At 38.4% G+C, this 27,988-nt stretch overlaps 3 protein-coding genes across 5 annotated transcripts in view; 1 reads left to right on the top strand and 2 right to left on the bottom strand.

The window, feature by feature from the left end:
* LOC124158471 (F-box/LRR-repeat protein 4) overlaps positions 1-9,732 on the bottom strand; it is a 30,866-nt gene extending 21,134 nt beyond the window's left edge. For both annotated transcript variants that reach the window (XM_046533590.1, XM_046533589.1), the window contains exons 1-4: positions 9,273-9,732; positions 9,102-9,195; positions 8,815-9,010; positions 4,470-4,641 (exon numbers count right to left, since the gene is read on the bottom strand). In XM_046533590.1, the coding sequence (XP_046389546.1) occupies positions 4,470-4,641; positions 8,815-9,010; positions 9,102-9,195; positions 9,273-9,473 (663 nt within the window). In that variant the 5' untranslated portion in view covers positions 9,474-9,732. The remainder of the gene's footprint in view (positions 1-4,469; positions 4,642-8,814; positions 9,011-9,101; positions 9,196-9,272) is intronic.
* A 101-nt stretch (positions 9,733-9,833) lies between these two features.
* Positions 9,834-18,840, top strand: LOC124158473 (sodium channel modifier 1-like). 2 transcript variants are annotated; one of them, XM_046533593.1, is made up of 8 exons: positions 9,834-10,140; positions 10,221-10,291; positions 10,375-10,463; positions 10,542-10,647; positions 10,727-10,917; positions 14,993-15,142; positions 17,535-17,682; positions 18,637-18,840. In XM_046533593.1, the coding sequence occupies exons 1-8, from the start codon at positions 10,090-10,092 to the stop codon at positions 18,731-18,733; spliced, it is 903 nt and encodes a 300-aa protein (XP_046389549.1). In that variant the 5' UTR covers positions 9,834-10,089; the 3' UTR covers positions 18,734-18,840. The 2 variants fall into 2 exon arrangements, with proteins under 2 accessions (XP_046389549.1, XP_046389550.1); XM_046533594.1 differs by lacking the exon at positions 10,375-10,463 and having other exon boundaries at positions 9,844-10,140; positions 10,519-10,647.
* Positions 18,841-20,884: 2,044 nt separating this feature from the next.
* Positions 20,885-27,211, bottom strand: LOC124158475 (retinoid-inducible serine carboxypeptidase-like). The gene is made up of 9 exons (XM_046533595.1): positions 27,101-27,211; positions 26,645-26,883; positions 26,299-26,529; positions 25,583-25,693; positions 25,239-25,473; positions 24,229-24,402; positions 24,037-24,114; positions 22,049-22,203; positions 20,885-20,996 (listed from the first exon to the last, which is right to left on the bottom strand). The coding sequence occupies exons 1-9, from the start codon at positions 27,153-27,155 to the stop codon at positions 20,934-20,936; spliced, it is 1,341 nt and encodes a 446-aa protein (XP_046389551.1). The 5' UTR covers positions 27,156-27,211; the 3' UTR covers positions 20,885-20,933.
* Positions 27,212-27,988: the final 777 nt, after the last annotated feature.

Consider the following 27,988-nt stretch of genomic DNA (forward strand, 5'->3'; position numbering starts at 1 on the left):
AAGAATTTCAATCTACATATCTTCCTACAATTCCATGAATTTTGGAAAACCTTCATTTCACAAAAAATATACTTTATAAATTAGGCATGGACAAAAGTGGTGTGTACTCATTAAAATGCAACTTTTGTAACAATAGGACTATTGGTCAAACAGGATGGAAATTTTCAATTAGATGTATCAAGAAGCGTGCTGGCAATGGTATGCAACTGGTTATCAATCATCTATCTTCCCTAAGCATCTTGAATGCAGTCACAGCCACAGTTTTGATGAGGAAATTTTACATGCAGAAAATAAAATCATTGTCATTCTGGATGTTGGAATTAGTAATCTTGATTTAAACTCGTGCCAAGTTCTGTTTGCACAGTGTGTTTCAGCTGTTTCTATTTTATTTGTGTGCTTCTTTTGTTTGTCTGTATAAGTTTCCACTTCCGGTTTTTCAAATGAAGATTTCACACCTATACAGCGCCATGTGTTAATTATTTAATTATCCTACCCAATCCTAACAGGTTATGGGCCCAGCAGTCGCGTGAATTAATTCATTTTGTGATGGGATTGTTACTAACGAAGTTAAATAGCAGGTCGATTGTTATCTTCGTGGAAAAGTGACTTGTATGTATATCGCTACGGACCGCATGGTGCCATTCTCGAATTTTACTTTTAGTTCGTGGCCTTTTTTTTGTTTGCTGTAGTTACTAAAAAAAAAAAAAAAGGGTGATATGGCTGATGACGGCAGCAGAAGTGCAGGTGGGAGTGCAGTTTCAGGAGTCATAAAGAAATTGACCGGCATGAGTGACTACCAGGATTGGAAGTTCCAAGTGAGCAATTATCTGGAGCACCAAGACTTGTGGGAGTGCATTGAGCCTGAAGGTGGCGATGTATCTACTGTAAATCCTAAGAAGGATCGGAAGGCAAAGGCAGCAATTTGTCTTTTAGTGGAGCCGAGCTGTTATGCCCACGTCAGGAGCGCGAAAACGGCGAAAGAAGCTTGGGATAACTTATGCAAAGCGTACGAGGACAAGGGATGGGGCAGAAGGATCAGTCTTCAAAGGTCCCTGTGGCAGTGTCGGCTAGAGAACTTTAAGAATATGGAGCAGTATATAGCCAATGTAATGTCCTTGTCACAGCAACTGGCGGACATAGACGCCAAAGTGACTGACGATTGGCTGGCTTCTATTCTTTTGAGTGGACTGACTGCCGACTACAGCCCCATGATTATGGCTCTTGATAACTCAGGAATGGAGATAACCACTGAGCTCGTTAAGAGAAAATTGCTTCAGGAGTGGAGCAGGAAAGGGTCGACAAGTGCGGAGTCGGAGGAGACGGCCATGTACTCTGTCTGCAAAGAAAAGAAAAGGAAACCCTTCGTGCTCAAGTGTTACCGGTGTCACCAACCGGGGCACAAATCGACAAACTGTCCAAAGAAACCATCCCAGACGGACCAAACAAGTGAGAAAAAGGGTGGATGTCTTCTGACAGCTCTGTCTGTAAGCGTAAATCCTGGCGATTGGTATGTGGACAGTGGCGCGACGGCGCACATGTCTCCAAGGAAGGATTGGTTTTGTGGTTTTTCCGAAGACTCGAGTGGGTTGGAGGTCAAAGTGGCGAATAATCAAGTGGTACGCAGTGGTGGTAGTGGCAAAATCAAAGTGGAACTTTGCTCTGAGTCCGATATAAAGGAAATAGCCGATGTTATATTTGTGCCGGGATTGACGACTAACTTGTTGTCAGTTAGCAAAATGGTTGCAAATGGGTTTTCTGTAGTTTTTACGGAAGGCAAGTGCTTAATCCTTCGAAAAACTGCTCAAATCAAAGGTGATATAGTGGCTTCAGCAACAGATACCGGGGGCCTGTACAGACTCGATGTCAAGTCAGTTGGAAAGGGCAAGCCTCCTAGTAAATGTGAGAAGGCAAAGGAGTTGGGAGAGAAGGCTAACCTCACGAGCAGTGAGGATTCACAGCAATTGTGGCACAAGAGGCTTGGTCACGTCAATAGTAAAAGTATGAATCTCTTACGGAAAGGTCTGGCAGATGGTCTGAATTACGTTGATAGTGAGACTGACCACCCTTGTATTTCATGTATTAAGGGTAAAATGTTCAAAGCTCCTTTTAGAGGAAAGGGACCCAGAGGAATGAGAAAACTGGACCTTGTGCACTCTGATTTATGCGGGCCAATGCAAGTTGATTCATATGGAGGGGCAAGGTACTTCATGACAATGATAGATGATTTCACCAGGAAGTGCTTTGTATACTTTTTGAAGAGGAAAAGTGAAGCATTCCTCAAATTCTGTGAATTTAAGGCTGCAGTGGAGAATGAGACCGGAGAGAGCATAGTTCATCTACGCACTGATAATGGAAGTGAATACTGTAATGAAGAATTTAAGAGGTATTTGCTGAAGTGTGGAATAAAACACCAAAGGACTGTGCCGTATACACCCCAACAGAATGGTGTTGCTGAGAAGGCGAATCGATCTATCATGGAAATGGCTCGTACTCTCCTCCAAGATGCTGGATTGAGTAGGTGTCTTTGGGCGGAGGCTGTAGGTACAGCTGTTTACTTGAAAAATCGGCTTCCAACCATGGCTGTTCCTGAGAAGACCCCGGAGGAAGTGTGGACAGGGATGAAAGTGTCTCTAAGTCATTTAAGGGTGTTTGGATGTGCAGCTTTTGTACACATACCACAAGAAAGCCGTAAGAAACTTGATCCAAAGGCCAAGGAAATGATTTTTGTTGGGTACAGTGTGCATGAAAATGGCTATCGTCTAGTAGATGCTGAGAACCTACATAAGCTGACTCGCGCTCGTGATGTGATTTTCATCGAGAATCGTTTCCCAAGTAGCAGTATTGTGAGAGACACTGAGCACCAGCAGTGGATACCATCTGCGACAGATTTGTCTCTTGACACAGGAAGCTGTGGGGAAGGCGTACGAGAAGGCGATGACACCGTGATCCAAATGGAGGGATCACAAGCTGCAGAATCAACCACCAATGAGGGCAGTGATGATGCAACAATTCCAGAGACTTCACCTGATGGTGCAGGCATATCAGAGACTCCAAGTGGTGAAGGGGGTGTGGAAGTTGAGAGGAAGTATCCATTGAGGAACAGGTATCAAAAGGATTTTTCTGATTATATTTTGTTTCAAGTTGCTTGTGATGCTGAGGTGCCTAGAACTGTAACTGAGGCATTATCATGCAGTGAAAGTTCTGAGTGGAAGAAGGCAATGCATGAGGAACTTCAAGCGTTAAAATTGAATGATGCATGGTCATTAGTTGATTTACCTTCTGGGCTAAAGGCAATTCAGTGTAAATGGGTATTTAATAAGAAGAGGGATTGTGATGGCCGAGTAACTAGGTTCAAGGCAAGACTAGTAGCTAAGGGATGTACACAAAAATATGGTGTTGATTATGGGGAAACTTTCTCGCCTGTAGTAAGACATTCTACAATCCGGGTTTTGTTTGCAATGGCTGTCAAATTTCATTGGGTAATTGTTCATTGGGATGTTGTTACTGCTTTCTGGAATGGAAAACTGAGTGAAGATATTTACATGGTTCAGCCTGAAGGGTCTGTTACTAAGGGTTTAGAAGGGAAAGTTTGTAAGCTTAAAAGAGCATTGTACGGTGACAACCAGTCGGCTCAGTTTATTGCTAATAATGCAATGAATCATCCTCGGACGAAACATATAGACATCAAGCATCATTTTGTGCGTGATGCAGTGCAACGGAAGGACATTGTTTTAAAATATGTGCCTACTGAGGAGATGGTAGCTGATTGTTTAACCAAAGGATTGAGTAGTGCCAAGTTGTGCAAATGTTTGACTGGCTTGTGTTTAATTGAGAAGGCTTGAATGTTAATGTTACGTTTATCTAGATTAAGGTGGCGTGTTGGAATTAGTAATCTTGATTTAAACTCGTGCCAAGTTCTGTTTGCACAGTGTGTTTCAGCTGTTTCTATTTTATTTGTGTGCTTCTTTTGTTTGTCTGTATAAGTTTCCACTTCCGGTTTTTCAAATGAAGATTTCACACCTATACAGCGCCATGTGTTAATTATTTAATTATCCTACCCAATCCTAACACTGGACAATAATGAACCAACTTCAATCTCACTTTTTTAGTCACATTAACAAAACTATGAATAATGCTAATAAAAGACAACAATGATTTGGTGCCAACATAACACTGAATTGTGTTGGAAAATTTTTCCAGATATAACTATTTGTTTCCAGAAAAAAAGCCACAGCAAGGCACCTTAGAAAATAAGGATTGGCTCCCTCTGGATACATTAAATTTTGATTGAGCCAACTTTCCACAACTGGCAAATCAAGATTACCAAATAAGGAATATGAATGCATACGTACATAAATAAAAAATAGGGAATATGAATACATGCATAACACTTACCAGTACCTTAAAAGTATTCCTTATAAAGAAGTACTAGGATGAAAACTAATCACCAGTGCAACAAAAGCACATACCTGAGGGATCTCGTTAATTTTTAAACTCAGAATCTGTTGCATTAAAGAATTATCATGGCTTAGATCATCATCCTTGTAAAATCCAATAGGTTCTCTTGTTCCAACCAATAGTACTGCATCTATTTCTGGATAATAGTCGTGCTGAGACTGGTCAAATTCCAATTTAATGATCCTAAACGGAAGCAATTACAGGAAAAAATTAAAGGAGTACATAGGTACTTCACACCAGAGAAAATGAAAAAATAGTAAAAGTCACCTTTCTAACATATTCTTGTATCTTTCATTCAATTATCCAATAAATCTTGTCACGCATACAAACTAAAGAAGGAAATTTTCCAAGAAAACGTCATTCCACCTGACATGGATTTGACCCACAGACTATCAATTGGCAGTCACACACGTTACACCAATAATCCATCGTCATCATCCAAAGGAATCGTCGATTGCCATCTACCAAACATGTGTACATAAAAGCTTGAATCATTCGATGCTTGACCTAACACAAGACCAATAATGCTATAGACTTCAAGATTTAGAGCATGGTGTGATCATGAGAGCTAGGACTCCTACATTGTCGCCAGAATCATAGCTGATTCAGAGATTGCTCTCACTATTCATAAAAAGGAGAATTCTTTATCTTCCTACACCTGAAGATACAAGAAGTAAGGAAACAATTCATCAGATACTACATATGGAGCATGTTTCTTTATGGAAGTGAGGCTTGGATGTTGACAGCAGAAGAGAAGTCAAGAGTGGAAGCATTTGAAAAGTGGAGCTACCAAAGAACAATGAAGGTAAAATTAATCGACCGAGTAAGCAATGAGGAAGTGCTGAGAAGAGTGGGAGAAAATAGAAGTCTTCTAAAAACCTTGGAGAAGATGGGACAGCTTAGTTGGCCATCTCGGGAATCAATTGTCATATGATTCAAGTTGTAATGGCCTGAAATTCGGAGGCCATTTACAAAATATTTCGCAAAGGACAGGGCTGTTTGCGAGGCAGAGGACGCTGCACAAACAGCCCTGTTTGTCATAAAATGAAAGATCTGGGAGGAGGGAGAAGGAAGGCGATGACCGAAGGACTGGCAAATAAGAATAAACACCATTAATAGAACGCTCTAACGCGGCGACTAACGCTCTAACAATGTAGGAGTCCTAATCGCGGGTTCTAACCTTCCGAGAAGGGGAGTTTAGTTTAAAAGATATCTTTCAGCGAAATACCCCCACCTTGACTTTTTGAACGTCTCTACGTCATTCGGGAGACACTATATAAAGGTAAAACCGTAAAGAATAGGGGTTGGTTGGTCTTCTTCTACTTCGGGGTGAAGTTTCGTTCACGGAAGGTGTGATTTTGCACGTCGTGATTATCTTAAACTCTTGTCTCTCGCCTACTTGGCTCGTCAGTGCCCGCTTCACGGGCTCTCTTGCTTTTGCTTTCACTCTCTTCGTTCCTTGCTCTCAGGCCCTTCTGGTGGGCGACAATTTTCCGTACTTGCAAAATTCAAAATTCACATTCCCTTCCCCCTTCGGGAACTTGGGAAATTCCTTGCGCCCTGTCCACAGCTAGGCCAGCATTTGCCAGTCCGTTGGTAGCCGCCACCCAGTATCCAGCCATCTCCTGCCTCTCCGAGGGTTTTTTTGGTGCCACAAGCCGCAACTAAAGGTACAGTTCCTTTTTCTTTTTAATAAAATGCAATCGATGTGCTATCAATGATACCCGACGCCAAGGGCAAGAGCCCATGTTACACTCGTTTGGATTCGAGTCCCGGCTTACCCCGGGGTCGGGTCGCGACAAAGTCTTTAAGTCACAAGTCTACATTGTGGCACAAAAGATTAGGTCTCTGCCTCAGTGAATTTATTGCTAGGCAACAACAGACATTTTTTTAATGCTTCTCATACATATTTCAATCCTGTCAAGTGCATAGTCGTGAACAACAGACCTTTGAATAGACTTCTTTGAAGCCCATTCTCCCTAGTGTTGCCATCCATGGTAGACCACAAAGGTCTAACATCTTTTAACTGTTGTCTTGGGGATGACTTAATGGAATTTTCTTATCACTTTGAATAATAGGCTCATTGTAACATAGGTTGTCTTGTAATACTTATCAAAGTTATTCTTACTGTGTACCAAACATACGTGGTTTGATTTCTGGTCCAGGAGAATTTTTCCCCAAGGCAATTAATGAGAACTCCTCATATTTCTTCATTTTAAAGTGAATAATACATGGAATGAATGTAGTTGATAAGGCAGGCATAACCCTAAAGGAGATGAGCACATCATTACTTCCAAATTGCACAATTTCCAGTGCCCCCGTGCCTCCCATATGTATCCGCCACTGCCTTGGAAAGGAAATTTTATCTCCACTATCAGATACTCCATCCATAAGAAATCAAGTTAGGTCAAAGGTGATGAGCTGACTAATACACAGGCCAAGTTTATCACAAAAAATAATAATATATTCTGTTGGTAGTTAGAGATTATGATGAGTGTATAATTATTCATGGTTTGAAACATAATGCCAAACATTCTATATTCTTTGCACACGACAGCAATCAAATGTAAAATAATTGGAATATTTTGTTCTCTCACTTCTCTTTAGAGCTGCACTAAATCAATATGTAGGTGAATTTGAACAAATTTTACTTTCAACACTGTCATCCACATGGGAGCAAAGATATAAGCATCTAGAGAGGAAATTCTAGGCAAGAAAATCATTTGCTAGCCTAGGATTTGAGCATGTATCCTCCAGTCATATGCTAAGAGTTACATCACGCTTAACAGAGGATTTCCAAAAGGGTTAACCAAATAAGCTACGAGTGTGATCAGGTGATTATGCAGCAAAGGGGACGTGCTCCTGATTCTTATGCTACTGGTTACATACCCAACTAAAGGAAGCGAGAGGGGAAGGTCACAAAACACCATTCCCAGACGAGAAGCAGAAAAGGGATTGTTAAAGGGGAGGAGGAGAGGGATGGGAGAGGGGGTATGGGATTTTAGAATCATAACGAGGCAGGGATGCAGGTAAGGGGGACTCAGCTACCCCCTCAAATGAGGAAAATGAAGAATCATGCACAAGGAAATAGTTGCAACATGCATTGATACTGCGTCATTTGAATAATTTTTCATACATATTTAAATAAAAAATATAATGGGGAGTCCTTCTTTAAAATGAATTACTTAACACGTTCCCTGCTGTGGACTTTTAGACGAATTCGCCAATTGCGTGGACGTGTTTTTCTATTTTATTTCGTTTTAATACTTGGATCCTTTCCATTTGAGTCTTTGTGTGCATTTGGCCACGCACGCCATGCTGCTCATGTCAAATACACATTGCCGAAGTAGCTGTGACCAACAGCGTGCTATGATCAGCCAAAAGAAAGGCTAATTCTTCGGTCATAATGACCGAAGCGGCGTGGAGACGAAGTGCATGTTCAGGTCATTATGACCGAAGCAGCGCTGAACGTGTTAACCTAACCATATTTTATTCTTGACCCCACAACTAATTTTCTAATCATTATGTTAACTTATTACTAAGCATTGTTGTTGTAAGAGATGGAGTAAGGAAAAAATCTAAGTGCCAACAATGGGTAAAGGGATAGAAGTGGTGGGACTAGCATTCGATGAAAGAATAGTGAGGCTGACTTTTGAACAATGAGTTGAAACATGTACCTACTAGGTTAAATAAACTCTGCAGAAAGTGATCCATGTTTTTCAAATTTGTAGGAAGAAAAAGTGCCAATAGAAGTGAGAGAAAATTGACACCCCAATAAAACTCAGAAAAGAATATGATAGAGGGTAATGACTTAGCAATGTACCCGTAAATATGAAGTCCTCAATTTTGCTGTTGGGTGGTGACACTCAGGTGATATTGACTTCCATTGGAAAAGAAACTTCCTTACAAATATTCCACATATGGACTTAATTACTACCACGTAATGCTCCATCACAAGATGCCATTTCAATTCAAGACATCAGGTGAGATGAATTAGAAGCCATAATGCTTCATCCTGGAAATATATGGGTGGTTTTCACTTACAAAATTTTTATTCATAAAAAAAATCTTTGTAAACTTGAATGTACCTATTATTTTTCAAGGTTAAAGCTTGGAGGGGACATCCTGTGAAAACAAGAATAATTCAACATTAAGTTGCCCCAGTAGACATAATTTTTCAGGGTATAGCATTAACGGCATCCTTACATCCCTGTATTATATCTGATCATTGGCTTGTGAGTATTGGCAATGTTGCTAGTTATTATATTTTGAGGCACCTTCATGAATGCCAAAAATAAGCCATAATAATTATCTTATGCAACTTCGATGGAGCCATTTGTTAAATGTTATACATACTTGGACATGAAGTTGAATGCTTTCTCCACAGGCGAGAACTTTCTTGGTGTGTGACCAATAAGCTGTGGTTCACCCTCCCATAATGTGTGCCAAGAGCCAATGGTTGATAATGCCCATATTCTAACAACAGAGCCTGGATTATAAGTTTCAAATATACTGACTTTCCGAGGATACACTGGCTCTTCGAAATAGAGATCTGAAATGGACATGAGATGGAAAAAATGCATGTAATTATTTTCGACCCTTTTAGAGGACAGTCAAAGCATTGATATATTTTGAAAACTGACCAACATAATCACGACCATCGATGCTCCCAAATGTCTGAGGCATAAATTTCTTTGTGCCCGAAGGTGCCTCGTCCCACCAGCGCCCATAAGTCCTCTAGCAACGACCATTATTAGTTCAAGAAACATAAAAATGATAAATTGGAAAAGGAAGAATATTAATGAGTTGCTTACCATAACAAAGGTCTGAGGAAAGTCTCCATAGTCGGGAAATTTGCTTGGTTTCCCAGTTAAGTTATACGCTGTGTAAGATACACTTCCTTCGCTACCATAGTGCGAACTAAAATCGAGAACTTTGTCAGCATACTGTTCAATATATTTAACACCATCTTGGGCAGCTGACGTACTAACAGTCATAGAATTCGCGCATGCCATTTTATGAAAATAAAACGAACACTTGGGTTAACACCCATCGAACGTCTTAATTGGATTAACTAATTAAGTTTCAAAAGCATTTCTCTGGAGAACCACGGGCAGACACCCGAATGCTATGAATATATTAGGTTAATATTGCCATTTTCAATTGTAAAAAAGCCAACATATTAGCAATGACATGGCAAAAACCAATTAAATTTGACTCACAACACTATTTGAACCAGCCAAAGCCGTGTTTTCGTTATTCTAACTATTGTTGTTATGAAAACTAGAAAGTCGAAAGTTGTTTGTATGAGAACTTTGTGGCAGCGCGGAATTGCGGAGCGCGAATATGTAGCGTGTTAGCTGGTGTTAGCATAATTTTGTCGCTATTTCCCTGGGCGTGGGATGACCTTTCATGGGTTAAAATAATGCGCGTTGAACCAAGTTAGATCTGACGGTACGTTTGAAAAAGCTGTTATTTGTTTTAAAAGAATTTCAATACCTGAAAAATGTTTTAGGTGCTTTTTGATCCAAGATAAGCTCTTATTCAGGCCTCATTTGATATCCTAAGAAATATTTATTAGTGAACTTCGAAAGGTACAGTTCTTCTCTGCATGTATAATTTGAAATCAAAATGTCATTCAAAAGGGATACCATTGATACATCTTTGCTGAGAAATCTTAAGGTAAGAAATGCGGCTTCTCCATCGTGTATGTTAGTACGCCCATAAATATTTCTATTTCTTGTTCTGTTTACGTTTTACAGTTCCGCCGCGTTAGCGAAATCTTAGCGCAACAAATTCCTGAGGACGAAGCTCGCTTATTGAGCAATGGCAGGTAATGGAAATCGTGTTTTTTTTAGGTCAATTTTGTCATTAGTGATTCATTTAGTGGTGCGTTATTAATGGCCTTTTTTGCAGACTTACATGCGTTGTGTGTGTGCACCGACCTATTTTCGACAATATCAATATGTTATCGATTCACCGTAAAGGGAAGCGGCACATAGCAGGTATGGCAATCATATGAAGTTATAATAGTTTTCTGTTTACGGTATCGAATTGCAGACTCTTTCGTTGTTTCCAAGTAGAGTTGAGCAAATACTTGCTTCACAAGCGGGAACTACAGTTGAAAATGCAGAAGTCGTCACAGCTATTCGAACTGAAAGCAGCCTCTAGGAACCCAGGTGTCAGCTTGTAAGTATGGTATGATACGATAAGGTGGAAACAAAACTCTATTTTATACGTTTGCTATAATTTTATCGTCCCACTTCAGGAGCAATGTAGTTGATGGTATGAGTGATGGGAATGCTGACTCATCGTTGGACCATGGTAGTCCAAATTCTCATCCTCTACTCACAGCATCCCCGTACTCAAGCTGTGCCAAAAAGAGAAACCAGAAAATTCCTCTGGCTATGCAAAGGAGAATGGTTTTAGAGTCACCGAAGCTTCCAGGTATCAGTTCAGGTAATGAAACATCTGTAGTCCTTGGAATATATTGTGTAAAAGATTTCTGACTGAATTAATATTGTGGTGCGGTTTCATAGAATCTTTGTTTTAAATCCACCCTAATCTATGTTGCATTGTTTCAATATCTTGTGGTATTATTTTGGTGACTTTGGTTCCATTCTCTTGATTTTTTCATGGAGTGTCTCGGCCACGATGTCTCTTTATTAGATATCACAGGATGTGCTGCATAAATTGATGGAAGGGGGATTTCATCTCAAATCAGGCAGAGGGGTGTCTGGTGACCATCACCGATTTCTCTGAAATTTATATATGTGAAAGCAGTATCCTTATGATGAATAATGATGCCTTTATCTCAGCTCAGAACCGAACCGTTATAAAGTTACCGTCCTTTGAACATTGCAGTGTCAGGCCTCGGAGTAAAAAATGAAAAATCACATAAATGGTGATTACTAAGGAACCATGGCCTGTAATGCAGTGGTTATTGTTTCATTTTGAAGAGAATTCATTTATGCACATTATGGCATAACTTGCAAGTCATTTGAAGCAGTAATAAACAAATAGGACTTGTTTAGGATGTGTGTTTAGAAGAGAATGACATTAGTGTCTTGTTTATACATCCACAAGGTCCATCGAATTGTTCCACGTGGCCCAAAGTAGAAGACTTATGTAAAGTGCCATTGAAAAATACTCTGTGCAAATTGAGACTCATTCACAGTTTCCAGCCGGTAGCAGTGGGTGTTTGCACACATTGGATGCCATGGAAGTAAACAAGATTGAACTTGCTTTCACTCAATAGATGTAACCAATCATTCAGATATGAACTTTTCACTGTTATGAATGCTAAGTAGAATGAAACTTCATTTTTATCCCCTTGAAGGTATGCAATCTTGGTGTAAAAGGGTCGAAAACATGCCTAACTTTGACATGCCTTAAAACAAAAAGTATAAAAATACTACCTTTTTTTATTTTTTTATTGAAAGTAGAACATTTAAACTACCCCCTGAGAAATTTTAAAGAAAATAAAAGGTGGCCTTTTTTAGTAATAAATTGTTAAATAATGACTAATTTTTATTGTTTAAACAAGTCCTATTTGTTTATTACTGCTTCAAATGACTTGCAAGTTATGCCATAATGTGCATAAATGAATTCTCTTCAAAATGAAACAATAACCACTGCATTACAGGCCATGGTTCCTTAGTAATCACCATTTATGTGATTTTTCATTTTTTACTCCGAGGCCTGACACTGCAATGTTCAAAGGACGGTAACTTTATAACGGTTCGGTTCTGAGCTGAGATAAAGGCATCATTATTCATCATAAGGATACTGATTTCACATATATAAATTTCAGAGAAATCGGTGATGGTCACCTGACATGATTTTGCACTATCTGCCTGATTTGAGATGAAATGGCCCGGAAGTTAGAGATATATACTTAAATTAGTGATTTCATATTGAATTTTTTAATTTGCCATATATTGCCATGCACATGGTCATATTGAACTACGTTTATCTCAGCCACCTAAATCAAAGCATGTCATTAACACCCAAATGGGGTTAATCTTTGGTAGTGGCTTCGATATTCGCTTGTGTTGTCGTCATTGATTGACTGCAAGGACCAAACACGCGCCACCATGACCGTCAGTCAATTGCGATGGAAATTAAGGAACTTTTGGATAGCTTTGCAGTGACCAAGAAAGCCAAAGGTCCATGGTTCGATTCCCCATTTGGGAGCCCAAAGTTTTTTCTCGTAGAAATTTATATGAATTTCACCACCAGTCATACAGCAAGATTGAAAGCTATCAAAATTCCCCCAATGTCAAAATTTCAGTGACACATTGTTCACGTAAATCTGTGTGGTTATCAAGCAATAACATGCTCCTTCTGGTCTGAACAGAAGTGATATTTAATTAAAATATGGCTTATGGTCACCCACCAGTATTGCACCATCCAAGGGCTAATACCATTTTTCTGCCAATTGCATGTCGGGTGGGGGTGAGTGGAGCCCTAAGGTGATCCCTGTTAGTAATGCACTCCAAATCACTGAGATTGGTTGTTGGAAAAATTCAAATGATTCACACCATTTCCAAAACATTTCCAGTTGAGCGTGTATTAAAGATTTGTGTCCTAATTTCAATCCATACGGTAATGAGTGATCTGTTGCACTTGAATGCGTCCAACTTCAAGGTTGAGTTATCCGATTCAAACGGGCGTGTGGAGTGAGCTTTGGTGAGGTCCTGTTGGACTGTGGAAGCCAAGAAATCCTAAGCAGCATCAAAAACTAAGCCAAATAAAAAAACACAACATTGGGAGAAGGGCCCAGAGAAAAGCTGATAGATGCTGGGCAGAGAGGAAGGGCAATATTTGGAGGTGGTGGGGAGCCCTAACGAGGATGTCGGTCACAGCCGTGAGAGGAGGTGACAAGGAGGCATCGGGCTGAGGCCACCAAGAGTCAGGGTCAAGCACCTCATGATGCAGATGGAGTCTCTCTTGGTGACAGGGGTCCTTCTGTGCTATGAGGTGCTTAAAGAGGGACCCAACAGAGACTCCATCTGTCTCTAAGGGCTCGAATTTTATCCGGCGACGTTAATTGTTGAGTTACAAGACCAGTTTATGTATGTTTTGGCCTCCCTTTCATACCAATTCCAGTGTTTGGGATATGAGGGGCATATTGACTGCCTTTTTAAGTCAAAACTGGAAGAAACCTCTAACAAAATTTAGCTTTTTGCACGTGCGTGAGTGTTTCAAGTTCAACACTGATGGCCAATTCTTGGAACTTGTCCATTTTAATAAATTAATGTAAAAAAAATTAGTAAAAAAATGTTCATAAATTTTGATAAATGAACTATTTCATTAAATTCATCCATTTCGATCTGTTTTTACATTGTTTTAGGTTAAATTGTCGTCTCCTGAAACCCAACTCTAAAACATGTTCTCTCTGCTGTAGAAGATTCAGTTGCTCTTATGGCACCAGGTACACTTTTTATGACAAAAAACACCACTTCAAGATCGTGAACTATATTACCACTAGCATCATAAGTCACTTTAAATTTGTCACTAGAAACAATGCATTTATTGTATGCCAAGGAAGGAATGTTGTGACATTTTGCCTGCTTGGCATAAAAGAAACCATTTAATTAATTTTTAAAACTTGAGTACCTCATCATCCCACAACCACTATGTTCTCAGAAACTCTGGAAATGAAAGCTTTGGATGTTGAAAACTGCTCTGAAATAGACACTGACATGCTCAGAAATGTAAATTGTCAAAAGAGTTTATTTTTAGGAATGAACAGTTTTTGAGCTGATGCATATGATTGGCAGTCTGGACCGGATGTGAATTTCTGGTAACACTTGTTCATTAACCTTTGCAATAACAAAATTGCCAATAATTAAGTTTTTAATTGAAATTGATGCAGCCATTGAGCTCATTTGTATTACGTACTTCTTGTGTGAACTGGAGTGGTATTCTAGTCACATGGAGACTCTTTGAAGTAGCCTTATGCGCATAAAAATATGTAACAAGTCTAACGACAATTTGTTCATCAAATTTTGCTGTATAGATTGTACTGCTACATACTGCTCTCTAGTGTAAATCGGAAAATATATTTAATGATAAAATAAACTTGCAAACTCACAAAACCAGTAAAAATTTAATAATATCTCATTCATGAAAATCAGTAGTATCAATCATGATATGCCAGTTACACGAGTCCAAGAAATCACTTTTACTGGAATCAAATTTCAAAAACGTTCATCTTTCCATGCTGATTGAAAATCTTAAGAAATTCTCTCGGTTGATCTTCAGAACATGAAAATACCATAATGTTGAGAAAAATTATAATAACCATGAACTTTTCTCAATTGTTCTGAATTGACAAGTACATATCCAAAATATACAGACGGACCTTAGGCGTGTCTATTAAATAAATCTTGACTTTTATTTTAAGAATATTTTTCCTAATCAAAAATTTCCAAATATGGATTTAAAAATTATGAAAAGTGAAGTACATGTAATGTTTAAAAATTATTCAGTGATTTTAGTACTTTGATGAGTTCATTTCTTGTCGCAGCTTTGGTGATTGAAAATAGTGAAGCCTCTCAATCTCCTTCGGCACATTCTGAAGTGAGACGTTACCTCAAAGGGCTTCAAAGGAAAAAACCATTTAGTAAACTGGTTGAGAGGATGAGAGAGGGTTGCATCCTACCTCCTCATGAACAAGGTGAGTCCTTTGGAATGCTTCTTTTTGCTTTCATTTTGTTTTGAGCTTCTTATGGAAAGAGCATAGCCGGATAAGAAGGTGAAAAGTCCCCCCTCCCGGATTTTTCCCGTACTTGGGGTATGCGATTTGGGATCAAATAGGACAAACCTCCCCACATTTCCAGCCCGCTAGATGCCCACCAGGGCCGGCTAGATCAAAAATACGATTTTCACTCTTTTTTAAATATGTATCTCGGTCAAGAATACATATTTTTTAATGCGGTTTGCGGCATTTGAAACCTTATTTAATGTCCCACTTTCTTGTCCTGCTCAAAGTTCTTGAAAACAATTGGAAATATGCTCCATTAAATAAGGTTTCAAATAAATCAGGACCTTGTCTTGTATGTATACATAGTACACTCCCGATTATCCAGCTAGTAATGGGGAGAGATGGTACGAATAATCCAAACTCTTGTTATTTTCATAATTTATGTAAAACAAACTATAATTACTATTTATGCAGTTATTCTGTTATTTAAGAGTGCTTCCCGGACTCATTGAGAGCCTTCTTCGCCAGTTTGCGATCTTTTCAGCGGCGATAACATGGTTGTACTCATATTATTAAAGCCTAATGTATGGTCTGGTTTTGAAAACCACACATCTGTGGCTGTGTGATCACGAATATGGAAAAGTGGTTTGCAGGAATGCTTCAAAACTTCTGCTTGACGTTGAAAACTTCACTATTAGGCACCACACCACATACGCATGTGTCTCACGCAAGTTGGCCGGGTCGCAACTGCTGCGTGCTGTGTATCCGTGATCAAGGAGCACGGGCGCGCACTGCGAGGCTTGGAAAACGGAAACACGGTGCTCCCGTGAATGCAGCTAGCACGTGAACGCTTCCGTTTTACGAATAGGGGATTCTAATGGAAACTATAAGCATCCTAGCATTAATGCCGTAATTCCGATGATTTTGCATCCAATTTTTAAAAATAAAGATCGGAGAAAAAATTGAGGGAGAGTGAAAATTGTGCACAGATAATCCGCAGTCCAGATAAACCACAGCCGGATAACCGTGAGTCTGCTGTACCTCATTTGGTGCCTATTTTCTCTGTGTTGACCAGAATAATTTGTCTGGCCACTCCCGCACAAACGAGCTTCTTTCAATAATGTTGAAGGAGAACTTTTGCTCTTTTTTTCATATTACAGAAGTTATATGAATGATTCTTGGTAAGTACCTAGATATGATGACTATCACCAAGCTAGCACAAGGGATAAAATATGCATAAATTATGTGTGATTGGATTCCACAGAAATGCTCCCTCTTCAGAGATATTGTACGTAATGCCAAGTCTACCATTGTATTATACATGGTGTTTCTACAGGGGTAAGCATATCTATGTAAATCAAGTACATATATTCTATGCAAATGTCATCCCTTGTGTTAGCATGCCAGTAGTTTAATACCTATATTGGATGTTATTCAGGCATCAAATTGTATACTGAGAGGATGGATATGATATCCACAATCATGAGATGGCGCTCTTATATGGAGAAGTGGCTACACAAGTTAATCCTGCCAATGAGAGAGAATGGATGCATTCGAAGAGAGTGAGCACACGGACCTCTCGCTGTGAGCCACTTTGTAGCATGTCCTCCCTGAATGGGAAAGTTGAAGGAGCTCTATATAGGAGCTTTTGAATCATCTAGCAACCCTTGTCCTCCTATAACTAATATTTGATCTCCCATCTATGAGCAATCACTGCTCAGGCAAGTAGCAGCTCAAAAGACTGCTCACACTGAGCAATCTGCGTGGCAGTCACTTCTATTTGGTACATTACATGGGGAAAAAATGATGAGTCGATCAGGGAGCAGTGCTGGTGTACATTGGTTGAATCTTATCAGCTTGAAGATGGCAACTGCACTGTTGGGAAAATGATTTTCATTGAAGGCAATGGTGAGGGGAAGCTTCCAAGAGAATGGAGCATCCGTCAACATATTTGCTAGAACAAAATATCAATATTGTGATGAAAATGAAAATTTTAACTATTTCGTGTTTGATCACTATATTTCACGTTTTGCACTTTTACACTCAAGGTACCAATGTATCAGCTTTGTGTTTAATGCCATGTAAAAATGTTTGTTTATTATATTTTGAGTTAGTTTCACTTTTATGGTGGAAATTACTTAAATGTTTATCACTCTGGATGAAATGGTATTTCTTCTCCAGTATTTACTGTTCTCAATAAACAAAAGAATTTGTCTCTTCTTCCAAATGCCTGATGCGTTCTTGAATTGGGCTTGAGCTTTTTGGAGATGGAAATGGAAGTTACTGTGAATGTCAAAGAATTAATGGTTGATTTGGAATGGAAGAAAGTATAGTTCTTCATATTATTCCTTTTTATGTTATGCAGGACTCGGTTTGTGTGTTGATGAAAGGGAGCCTGCTCCGGTAAAATCGCCGTTAACATTAAATACTTCTGCCACTAGCGGTGATTCTAAGCAAGTTCAAGATTTTTCACACCAATCAGCAATTGCAGAGCATACTTTAAAGCTGACCATGTGAGTATAATATTTTCATCTAAAGTGATCCTTGTGATTTTGTAAAGGTTGAGATTTGTTAGCTTTTAGTCACCCACAATGTCTTCCTTCCCAGAGTTAACACGTGTTAACGTTTTCTCTGTGAATAAACAATACTTTGAAAATCAGGCGATGCCTGAGAGACAACTTTTACTCTTCTTCGTAGTATTAACCCAAAATATTTAGCATGCCCATTCAGGCCTACGAAAAATGCTCCACTCAGTGCCTGACATGGCTGTATGGGCATGCTAATTTAAATGGATTAGCATTAAATAAAGGGAAACCATTGACAATGGATATCCAACAACTAAAGATTAATCAACATTCTCTAAGTACTACATATGTGTTTTGCCTGGTACATGGTTTTCTTGTGATTTTTCCTTTCCTTTCACTGACCAAGTTTTCACCCCTCCCTCTCAGCCAAATTAATCCAAGAACTATGATGAGTGAGGGACAGCCTCGTGTATTTTAAAGGTTATAAATATGATCTTTTATTTTGGGGTTCAATTTCTGAAAGAAGTATCATTTTAGTTTCAATGCAACTGAACGTTCTCTTCAAGGAGATTAAAATTTAAAGTAAGGACTTAACAAACCTGTAAAGTTATAAGATGTGTTTAGTGGATAGTTTTTTTTTATTAGTTAATGATTTTATATTTTCATAGTAAAATGAATGCAAAAACATTTTCCTGCCTCGGCAGCAGGTGTTTCTAATATTTAAAAAAATGGCTTGTCTCTTGTCCAAACTGCTGTGTTTGAAATCACACTGGAATGAACTGCTGAATAAAATACCTAGGGTTTAATTAAAATCCTAAGTTTAGAATCCTTTCGTGTATCCTTTGTATTGAAACTCCTTGAATTTGTGTTCAAGTAATCGTGTGACTTTAAAGGTGATATATGTAATCTTGGATTCACTGATTGCTGTGTTTTCTCCTCCAGGGCTGGGTGGATTTGGGACAAGGATAGTGAAAAGTGGGCGAAAGATCCAAATGTGGAATTTGACTCGGATGAAGAAGAACCTCCAACTATGACTTAATACTTCTGTCCTTCAAAATGGCATTTTACCTCCAGTTTGTGTATTTTATGAAAAGATTGTGATATATTTTTACATGATTATTGAAGTAAAAGATGTTGATTCTCATATTTTTATCTACTGCTTCTTTTTGTCATGACTTTGTATTAATTATTCAGGCATATATCTCACGAACTATGGATTTTTAATTTTTATACTATTTATGAGAAGCATGAGGAAATGAAGGTTACTGCCTGACTAGCTCCTGATATGGTAGATTAACACACTGTAGCCATAGACCCTACTCATGAGAAGTACATGTCCTAGATAGGCAGAGGCATTGTAAATATTCATAAAGCACACTGAATCTGGGTAAATCCACTATTGCAATGAAACTCAATAGTTTACTCCACACTTAGTATAATATTGACAGAGCCACTAGGTGTTGACTGTCAGTGCCATTTTCTGATTGCATAATCCTGTGGCGGTCGGGTATGTAAAGATGAAATGGGGTAAGACGGGAGATGATGAACGGGGTGAGGGGGGGGGGGTGGGATGAAAGAGGGAAATGGAAGGTGACTTGTTATGAAGTTAACAACGTTGAGTAGCGTGTGGAGCCAGGGTGGAGAGGTAGGCTGAAGGGACAAAGGTTGTGGTTGGATGGTTTTCAAGGAGAGGTGAATGGGTGGAGACAGTAATATACTTAGTCATTGCATAAAATATTTTCACAATCAACAATTCAAAATGCCTCTAAAAATCCAGCTTACAGACATTTTCAATTACAAAATGTAAAGTTTTGTAATAAAAATTGCTAAAATAAGGGGTAAAACTAAATGCATAGCAATTTTGAGTAACCATTTATAATCACTCATAATTACTATTTGTAATAAATATTAATAGTGTTGTATTTCATTGAAAGGAAGCGACTTCCTTTAAGCTACCCCGGTAACAGTTTCATACATTCATTCACTATCAATTGAATTCTTAGTCCTCCTGAAGCAGGCACTTAGAATTTTCCCCAAGGAGGTGCAAGAGTCATGTGCTAGCATTTATTTATGATACTATGCTGGCAATTATTTTTCTAATTTCCACGCATCAGGAAACCATAAATTTCATTAAATTAATTGCAACTTTCAGTTGCATTATGATGAAATTTATGGTCATCATTGGTTTTCTTGAAAACAGCTGTACATAGTTATTTTGATTTGTTTCTGATATCTGCCTGATTTTTTTAATAGAAAATTTTTACTTTAGGGCACTGATGGTAGTACATACACATTTGATATTATCTGATCTTGAGAAAATGTTGAATTTGAGACCCTGATCCAGATGAAGTCCACAACTTTTAGTATTTAAGAGAAATGCAGAGGGTAAGTAGCCCTAGGCTAGTTGTCTCCTAAGGAAATATATGTCCAGCAGTCGCCTCATGAGAAAGCATTTTGGGGGGGTGGGGGGGGGGGGGGGGGAAGAGTTCTTGATGCCTTCTATACCAGATACCAGTGAAAGGGTTAAGGCCATCAATTTTTCATCATGAATGACTCAAGAAGTAGGTGATGGATTGTAAAGCAGAAATATACAATTCTTCTTCTTTTTCACACTGAAACAAAGTCGACAATATTTTGGAAAAGTTGGTGAAAGAGTCCACTACAGGCCATAACCACATGAAGTGGTCTGTAGATTGTCTATGTTTAGTATTTAAGAGAAATGCAGAGTCTGTAAATTGTCTATGAAGTGGTCATGGCCCAGGGCTACATAGACAATCTATTAAGCCATTATGAGGCGTATGTAATGGAAACGTTTTCATATTTTCATTCCAAAAATTAAAACTTTTGTGATCAATTTACGGTATTATTTTCTTATCTTGAAACAATCGTAAAGGGTACTTTTCAGGGCATATATGTAATGAAAGCCTACGACACAATTTGCTTAATGGAACCAATTGAAATTCATAGGTATTCACCACGTACGTAAAGAACCGAGGAATTCCAAACTTGAGTGAATAGCAATTCCCCATTCAGAGTAGCAGCCAATAGTCCAACCACCACTGTGAAAACATTCGTACTAACTGTTGTTTTTTTATTATAATATTCTAGTAATTTAAAATTTAATTCAAAACAACTAGGTACATATTTGGGAAAGAAATTCAGGTAAAAAGTAAATAATTAGTTCCAGGACTACTATTCGGGATTCATTTTAATTTTTATACAATAATTTATTCACATACTTAGGCAAACTTAGTAATTTGACGCAGAACCTCAATGCCGCCATTCGGGTTGTCTGTGGGAATCTGAAAGAGGATTTTGTGATAAGTATATATTTTATTCATTTCTATAATATGTTAGTGAATATTTTACTCTGGCTAGGTAACAACTGCAAAAGCATATCTATAATGTCCATACAAAAGAGTATGTGATTCTGAAGCTTATAGCACCAAATTTATTTTCAGCCAGCAGTCAACCCTCAAGCATCCCTGTAAACTCCAAAAAAATTCTTTGGGATAATTTTAGGAATCAATCTATTCTAGTATAGAAACTCCACCTTCTGTAGAGCTCAAAGTTATGAAAACAATGCTGTCCCTCCATTAACTGCCATTGGTAGTACTTCAATCATACCCCTGGCAATGGTGTTTATCCTTGAAATTGGGATGCTAAAACTCTTGCCTTATAATTACACCAGTTTTAGATAGAAAAAATAATTAAAAGAAAAGGCTACAAATTATTTAGATACATAATTGAAAAACATTGGGATGTAACAAAGACGTAGTCTTGCTGCCTTTTCAATTTTTCCTCCCTTTCCTTTTCTTTGGATTTTAGAATAATCAAGGCATTTCCCATCTCTGTGACTTTCCATTACTCCTAGACATGAACAGGTTGGTCGCCAATTTATCTCCTATTTGAGGCAGGCTTCTCCTGTCAAGTTGACACCGCAGTATTCTCCTCATTGTCGACTACCATAGGCAGATACAACAAGATATTACATAATTTCTTTTTCATTTGGCTTACGGACTATCATTTCTCTGAAGATATGAAATGAGGAGTCTAAGAAATGGCTAGTGACAGTGTTTGAGGACAAAGAGGTGGTTTGAAGTACATTATGTACAATGGAAAGGATGTGACGAAACCACGGGCCACTAGAAAAGAGTCGAGGGGGGGGACGACGTGAGATGGAGAATAAAATGCATGCATGCGCAGAAAAATGAATGAGTTGGAGGTAATACTGCTTGGCTAGAAACCCAGCCCTAATTAGGAAATCATTTTCAACGAAAATAATAAGCTAAGATAAAAACACAGAAATTAGGTACACATCACAAAGGGAATACACATCTGATTTTGAACTAACCATGTGACCAGCACGAAGCACCCAATACATAGACAACTGGTCATATTTCTTTGAAAATCCCTCAATATAACCTCCAGCTACAACAGGATTCCGGGAGGCAGACTGCCAGCTTCCACTTCCAGACCACTGCAGGTTATTGACCCATTTTAAAGTTCCTGAAAATTAAATACATAATCACAAATTGCAGTTTAAAGAAATATTTTTCAATGCCAAGAGAGAATATGGCAATAAAACCATTTTTGAGACAACTTTAACTGGGAGTGGGCACTAAGCTGATATCAGAGAAAACTGAACTACCTAATTGGAAATTAATTTTTTTCAACCGAATGGGTTGGGCGTGAGACTGCAGGAATGGAAAGAGAAATTGGATTGGTTCTAGACTAATACTCTGCCTCAAATGCTCTTACTGATTTCAACTAATTACGTATAAGATTCTCATGTTTCCGATTTGAAAACCACAGGGGGTGTAAGGGGGTGGTTGGTCTGGACTTCGAGTGAAGTGGTTGTTAAGCCAATGAAGAAGGCAGGGCAAGAATAGGGAAGTCTGACCATTACCCTCTTGAACACTACCTTCCGTCTTACATAAAGATAGGTACCTATAATTTTCTCAATTGACTTCTCTTTACCTCTCTCCCCATTGAAAAAAATGCCATATTGGCCACCATTGATGTAAAATCCTTACATACTTCTATACCTCACAGCAAAGGCCTCATTTGGCACTTTCAAGACAATCAACCACCACCTCGGATACCTAACCCTGACTTTTCAATTGATCTTTTTCATATCATCCTCACAAAAATGCCTTCCTTTTCAATGACAAAGACTATCTACAGGCTAAAGGCTGTGCCATGGGAAGTAGATTCAGCCCTTTGAATGCAAATTTATTTTTTGGCTTTCAGGAAAAATCTTTCCAATCCAGCCACCAACTTTGACCCTTATCCCAACTTTGCTTTGTTGACAACATTTTCTTTCTTTGGCCTCATGTAGGATACTTATCAGACTCGTTCATTACAGCACTCAATGACTTCACCTTCCATCATTCCCTCCCTGAGTTATATTTCTAGACGTTTCGATTTCCCTGGAAAATCAAAAACTCAACACTTTTACAACATTAGCTGTCATCTGTCTCTCACACTCATCTGTCATCTCACACTAAATGAGCCCTTCCTCACTCTCTTTCCATGTGAGAACAAGGAATCTCTAATGATCCTGAATTCCTGGAAAATTTTCTAAAAATCTCTTCTTCGACGAGGATATCCTGACCATCATCTGCATAATAAAATCCTTCACAAATCCTACATACTCAAAAAATCTCACCAACCTCTCACTTTCCACCAACGACTTCCCTGGTGTGCAGTCATGGAATAGAATTATCAAAAGCCTCTTTCCTCTTCTTTCCAAGAACCTCACTACTGCAAACACGTTCCCTCATTGCCCATGCTTAGCCTTATGATGGCCACCAAATCTCTCTCCCATTCTAAAAACCACCAAACTGTCCTCAGCATTCACCACCCGACCCAAAACTGCACCCACTGCATGCCATCGCAAAAGCTGTGTTATTCTCATTACCCAATCACTTTCCAAAAATTTCTTACGTTTCCGCTTCCTCCAATTCCATCCCCCATCTGCACTGCTAACAATGTACCTAATCTAATTTCCCTTGCCCCACCTCCCTCTCCCTGGCTGCCCTCATCCCAGCTGCCTCTGCCCCCACTCATCCGTTCAGGTCCCAACTGCCTCCTTCCCGACAAAGACTGACAAATGGTTGAAAATTTGAGATGAGTTAGCGTTTATTTCAATGTTCTGCATTGCCATAAGTCAATTTAGCTTCCTCAGAAATGACGCATTACATCAGCCACAGTTTCAAGGAAATAAAAATGATATTGATGGCACTTAATAAGCAATTTCTTGATAGTTCATCAAAAAAGTAGTTTAGTTAGTCGGTTACAACAAGAGTTTGCCGTAACATTTAACAGCACTGATCTTACCTGGAGTGTCAACTATTAAGTCTAGTTGTCCAGTAAGAACAGCCACTTGCAAATTCGTGGTGTCCAATAACTCCTCGACTGTAATGTAAATAAAAAGCCATTATCGAATGCACTATCAGTAATATTATTTTTCACAGGTGGCGCAAAATAAACTTATCACATTAATTATGGAAAAATAAATGTCTCACTCACCAACAGAAGTAACGGGCCTCATGAAGTCACCGTACAAGGCAGAGAAGACATCACCCGATTGTCCACCCCAGTACACGCCTGATGGAATGCCCAGCTTTTCCCTGATTTGTCCATTCATTATGTTATCAAGTTGATCATTAGCACTCTTTCTCACATGATTTTGGAATAATAAGCCTGAAAATTAAATCGATTCTTAAAATTAGAAGGATTGAGTGAGGAATTGAAATTATTACAAGTACACGCAAGAGTTATAAATAATTTTTTCTCTTAAAAAGTGATATGTGTATTATAGAAAAATTCAATAGAGAAAAAATGGATACAAAGAGTGGTTTTTACCACAGCAGAAATAAACTTTAAGGAAAAGCATCAACTTTAGATGCAAGCTCATCTTAACATCAACAAACGCACCTCAATATTCACCAAAATCACCTAAAGATAGAAATCACGAAAGGTAGGTAGTTGTCATGAAAACCAAGCGAATGAGTGTAGGGAACTGAAATAATAATAAAACTGGCAATTTTCCAAAAATATAAATCTAATAGGTACTTAAATATATTACATTTATATTAGTGGAACCAAAAATAATCAGTTTTATTATTATTGAATTATATTATTTTACCAATAAAGTTTAAAATTACAACCTCCATAGGGAAATGAATTTGTCGGCTCATTACTGCAGAGTTATCATAGAAATTAGTGATGCAAATGAAAGAATTTTGGTTGATACGAAAAAGTCAAGGAAACAGAAGTTCAGAGGGGCAACTTATGCTCGCATACTCTGGATTAGGTTTGTGACCCAACAATTTAGTCTGTAGATAATTTGCAGAAGATAGTTATCATGGAAGGTTACTCTGGATTTCCATTAGGTAAGGTTCTCCATCACAGCCGATGTTTCCACTCGTTCATCCAAATGTCTGCGATGATGGAGAATCTGACCCGGTGGAAATCCCGAGTATCCTTCCGCTATACAATATGCTGGGAAGCCTGCCATCATTCCAGTAGATAGTTACTTTCATAATCCTTTCTAGTCATCATTTTTGGTGCCATTTTATTTTTCCTCAGAGCAGAGGCAGGGATTTTATACAAAATGTTGTAGAAGTCGACATTATCTGTTTCTTGCAATACAACAGATTCAGTGTAGCTCCAATCATTAGTGGCTTGCTCCCAGTTTTGTTGTTCAACATCATTTTTTGTCGATTCTGCAGCACTGTTTATAGCTTCATATCCATTTTGATCAACTACTCCCTAAGAAGTAGAATGGAATTTGTTTTATTTTAGCATCAAAAGGTGTGCATGGATAGATGAAAAATTTGAACAAGTATAGATACATAGATTTAAAAAACATCGCACTTACACAGTTCAGCAAAAATGGAGCCCAGGTCATGACTGAGTCAATGGGTGAAATCCAGGAGTCACCTAAGGTCACACCTTTTATGTTGACCTGTATTTCACCTGCTTGCTTTGCCTGAAATTTAAAATTAGATTCTGCGACATCAAACTCAAGGACAGGTTTCTCCACAGTGTACACATCTGGAGGAGAGTTTATCTTGCTTACTCAAGAATAAATCATTCCAGCCTGACATCCTTTCTTCAAGTCACCCAATAAGAAAAACATGTCATACTATGAATCAAATAAATAATCACAAATGCAACAATATATAAACTCAGTTGTCTTCGAATGAAAACTACCTAAATTCCTGATGCAAGATTCATCACTTGTGATTATTTCCAGGTTTATTCTTTTCTATTGTAATATCCCTCTTCAAGGAAGAACAAGTATTAACACCTCTACCTGTGCATCCATAGTAGAAAATTAGGAGGAGGGATATCAATTTTATTAGTGAAAAAAATTAGATGATATGCAAGTCATATACATAATTAATAATATAATGGGATTATCCATACAATGAGAATATGAATAAAATACATTTTATTTTTGGCAGGATAATATCACCTAAAAATACTGCATTGCTCAGAATATTGTCTCCTCTTTTTGCCCAGGAGAAAATTAGAAAGGAGGAAGAAATATATATTCAGATGCAAGCAAATTAATGATGCACATGAACTAACCTTATACAGACTTAAACCAAATTCAGCAGCCATCTTTCCTCCATAAGACTCGGAAAATATGTATAAGGGAACATTTTGCCACTCAGGATTCTTGCTCAGAAACTCTTTCATGAAGCTCAAAAGATCTGCAGCTATTTCAGCATTATTTGTAGTGTAAAGATCAGAACTAGTGACATAACTGTACCCGGTACCAACAGGATTATCAATGAATAAAACGTTTACATAGTTGACCTAAAATGAAGAAAATTAATGAATGCCCAATCATTGCTTAGAAAAGTATTTGTAATTGACTTTGGTACCAAATATGTATAAAAAAAACAGCACATGAAAAGTAAGTCAAACTTACCCATGAGGAATTGCGTGGCCTGAAGAATTCATCCATTGGACCAATTTCCTGGAAATTCCCATATCCAGTTGAGCCTGCTCCAGGACCTCCTTGAAGCCATATAACTAACGGACGATCGGTGGGTGCTCTCACTTCCTTGCTAGATCGACCAGCAGTTGTTTTGTACAACCACCAAAACATGTTCGCCCCAGGGCGTACTTCAACATAGCCCCACTCCTCATTGCCGCTACTCTGAGGCACTACAATTTAATTCATGGCAAGACAAAGACAAATCATTTACAAAATTGGTTGAGGAAGGCATTAGAAATACTACCCCCAATTTTGATTTTTTAAGGCTTCAGCAATTAAGACTGGATAAATTTCTCAAAGGAATTTACATTTGCAAGCCCAATGGCTATATTTTATTGTTATCCTGGAGCAAAAATAAAATATTAAATATGTGAATAAGCATCTCACCAGCTACAGAGACCAGAGAAATTAGAAGAACCACCAAAAGAGTAATGGACGCCATGATCAATCACTGAGTAGGACAAATGTCTAGGCAGATAACCGAACCTTTATAAAGGATTGATAAGATCTTACTGAAAAAAACCTTTTGCAGATTATCAGTGTCTTATCAGAATCATTGATAAATGAGCTGCTTTTTTTAACCCAATTCATTTCACTTCCATTATGGGTAATCTCGAGATTGAAAATACCCCAGCTTCTCGCAGCCTAATCCTCCTTTTCCATATTTTTCCTCCATCACTCACCAGAGTAAGCATTAATTCCGTTTCCATCCACAAAATATGCCTGGTATCATACATCCTTCATGATGATTAAAAATATGGAATAAAAAAAACAATAACCAAACACCCCTAGATGTGGATGAAAGCTTCTCGGGTTTCCAACCGGATCAGGGTCTGCTTTGTGTGGGCCGACGTTTCGTTGGGAGGCTTTCCCAACATCCTCAGGGCTGATGATGATCACCAGCCAGCAGATCATCAGCCCTGAGGATGTTGGGAAAGTCTCATAATGAAGACCCTGACCCGGTTGGAAACCCGAGAAGCTTTCATCCATGCTATTCACTGGGAAAAGCTCAGATTCTTCATCACCCCTAGATGTGCTTCTCTAAATAATTATTAAAGCTGGCACATTCTACAGGGAACGCCGTTGAAAAAGAAGACCAAGGGGTTGTGAAACAAAGAATGGATACTATCTATATATTATACTAGAAAAGTTTAAAACACCATCTGATGCTTAATTTTGTGTCACTACAAAGACAGGTTTTCGATTGATTTGGCTTTCCCTCAGTGAAAATTCATGTGGAATGAATAAAAGCAACCTTAATTTTCACAGAATTTT

Source organism: Ischnura elegans, chromosome 5 (genome assembly GCF_921293095.1).
Source record: "Ischnura elegans chromosome 5, ioIscEleg1.1, whole genome shotgun sequence".
In the NCBI taxonomy this organism is placed as follows: domain Eukaryota; kingdom Metazoa; phylum Arthropoda; class Insecta; order Odonata; family Coenagrionidae; genus Ischnura; species Ischnura elegans.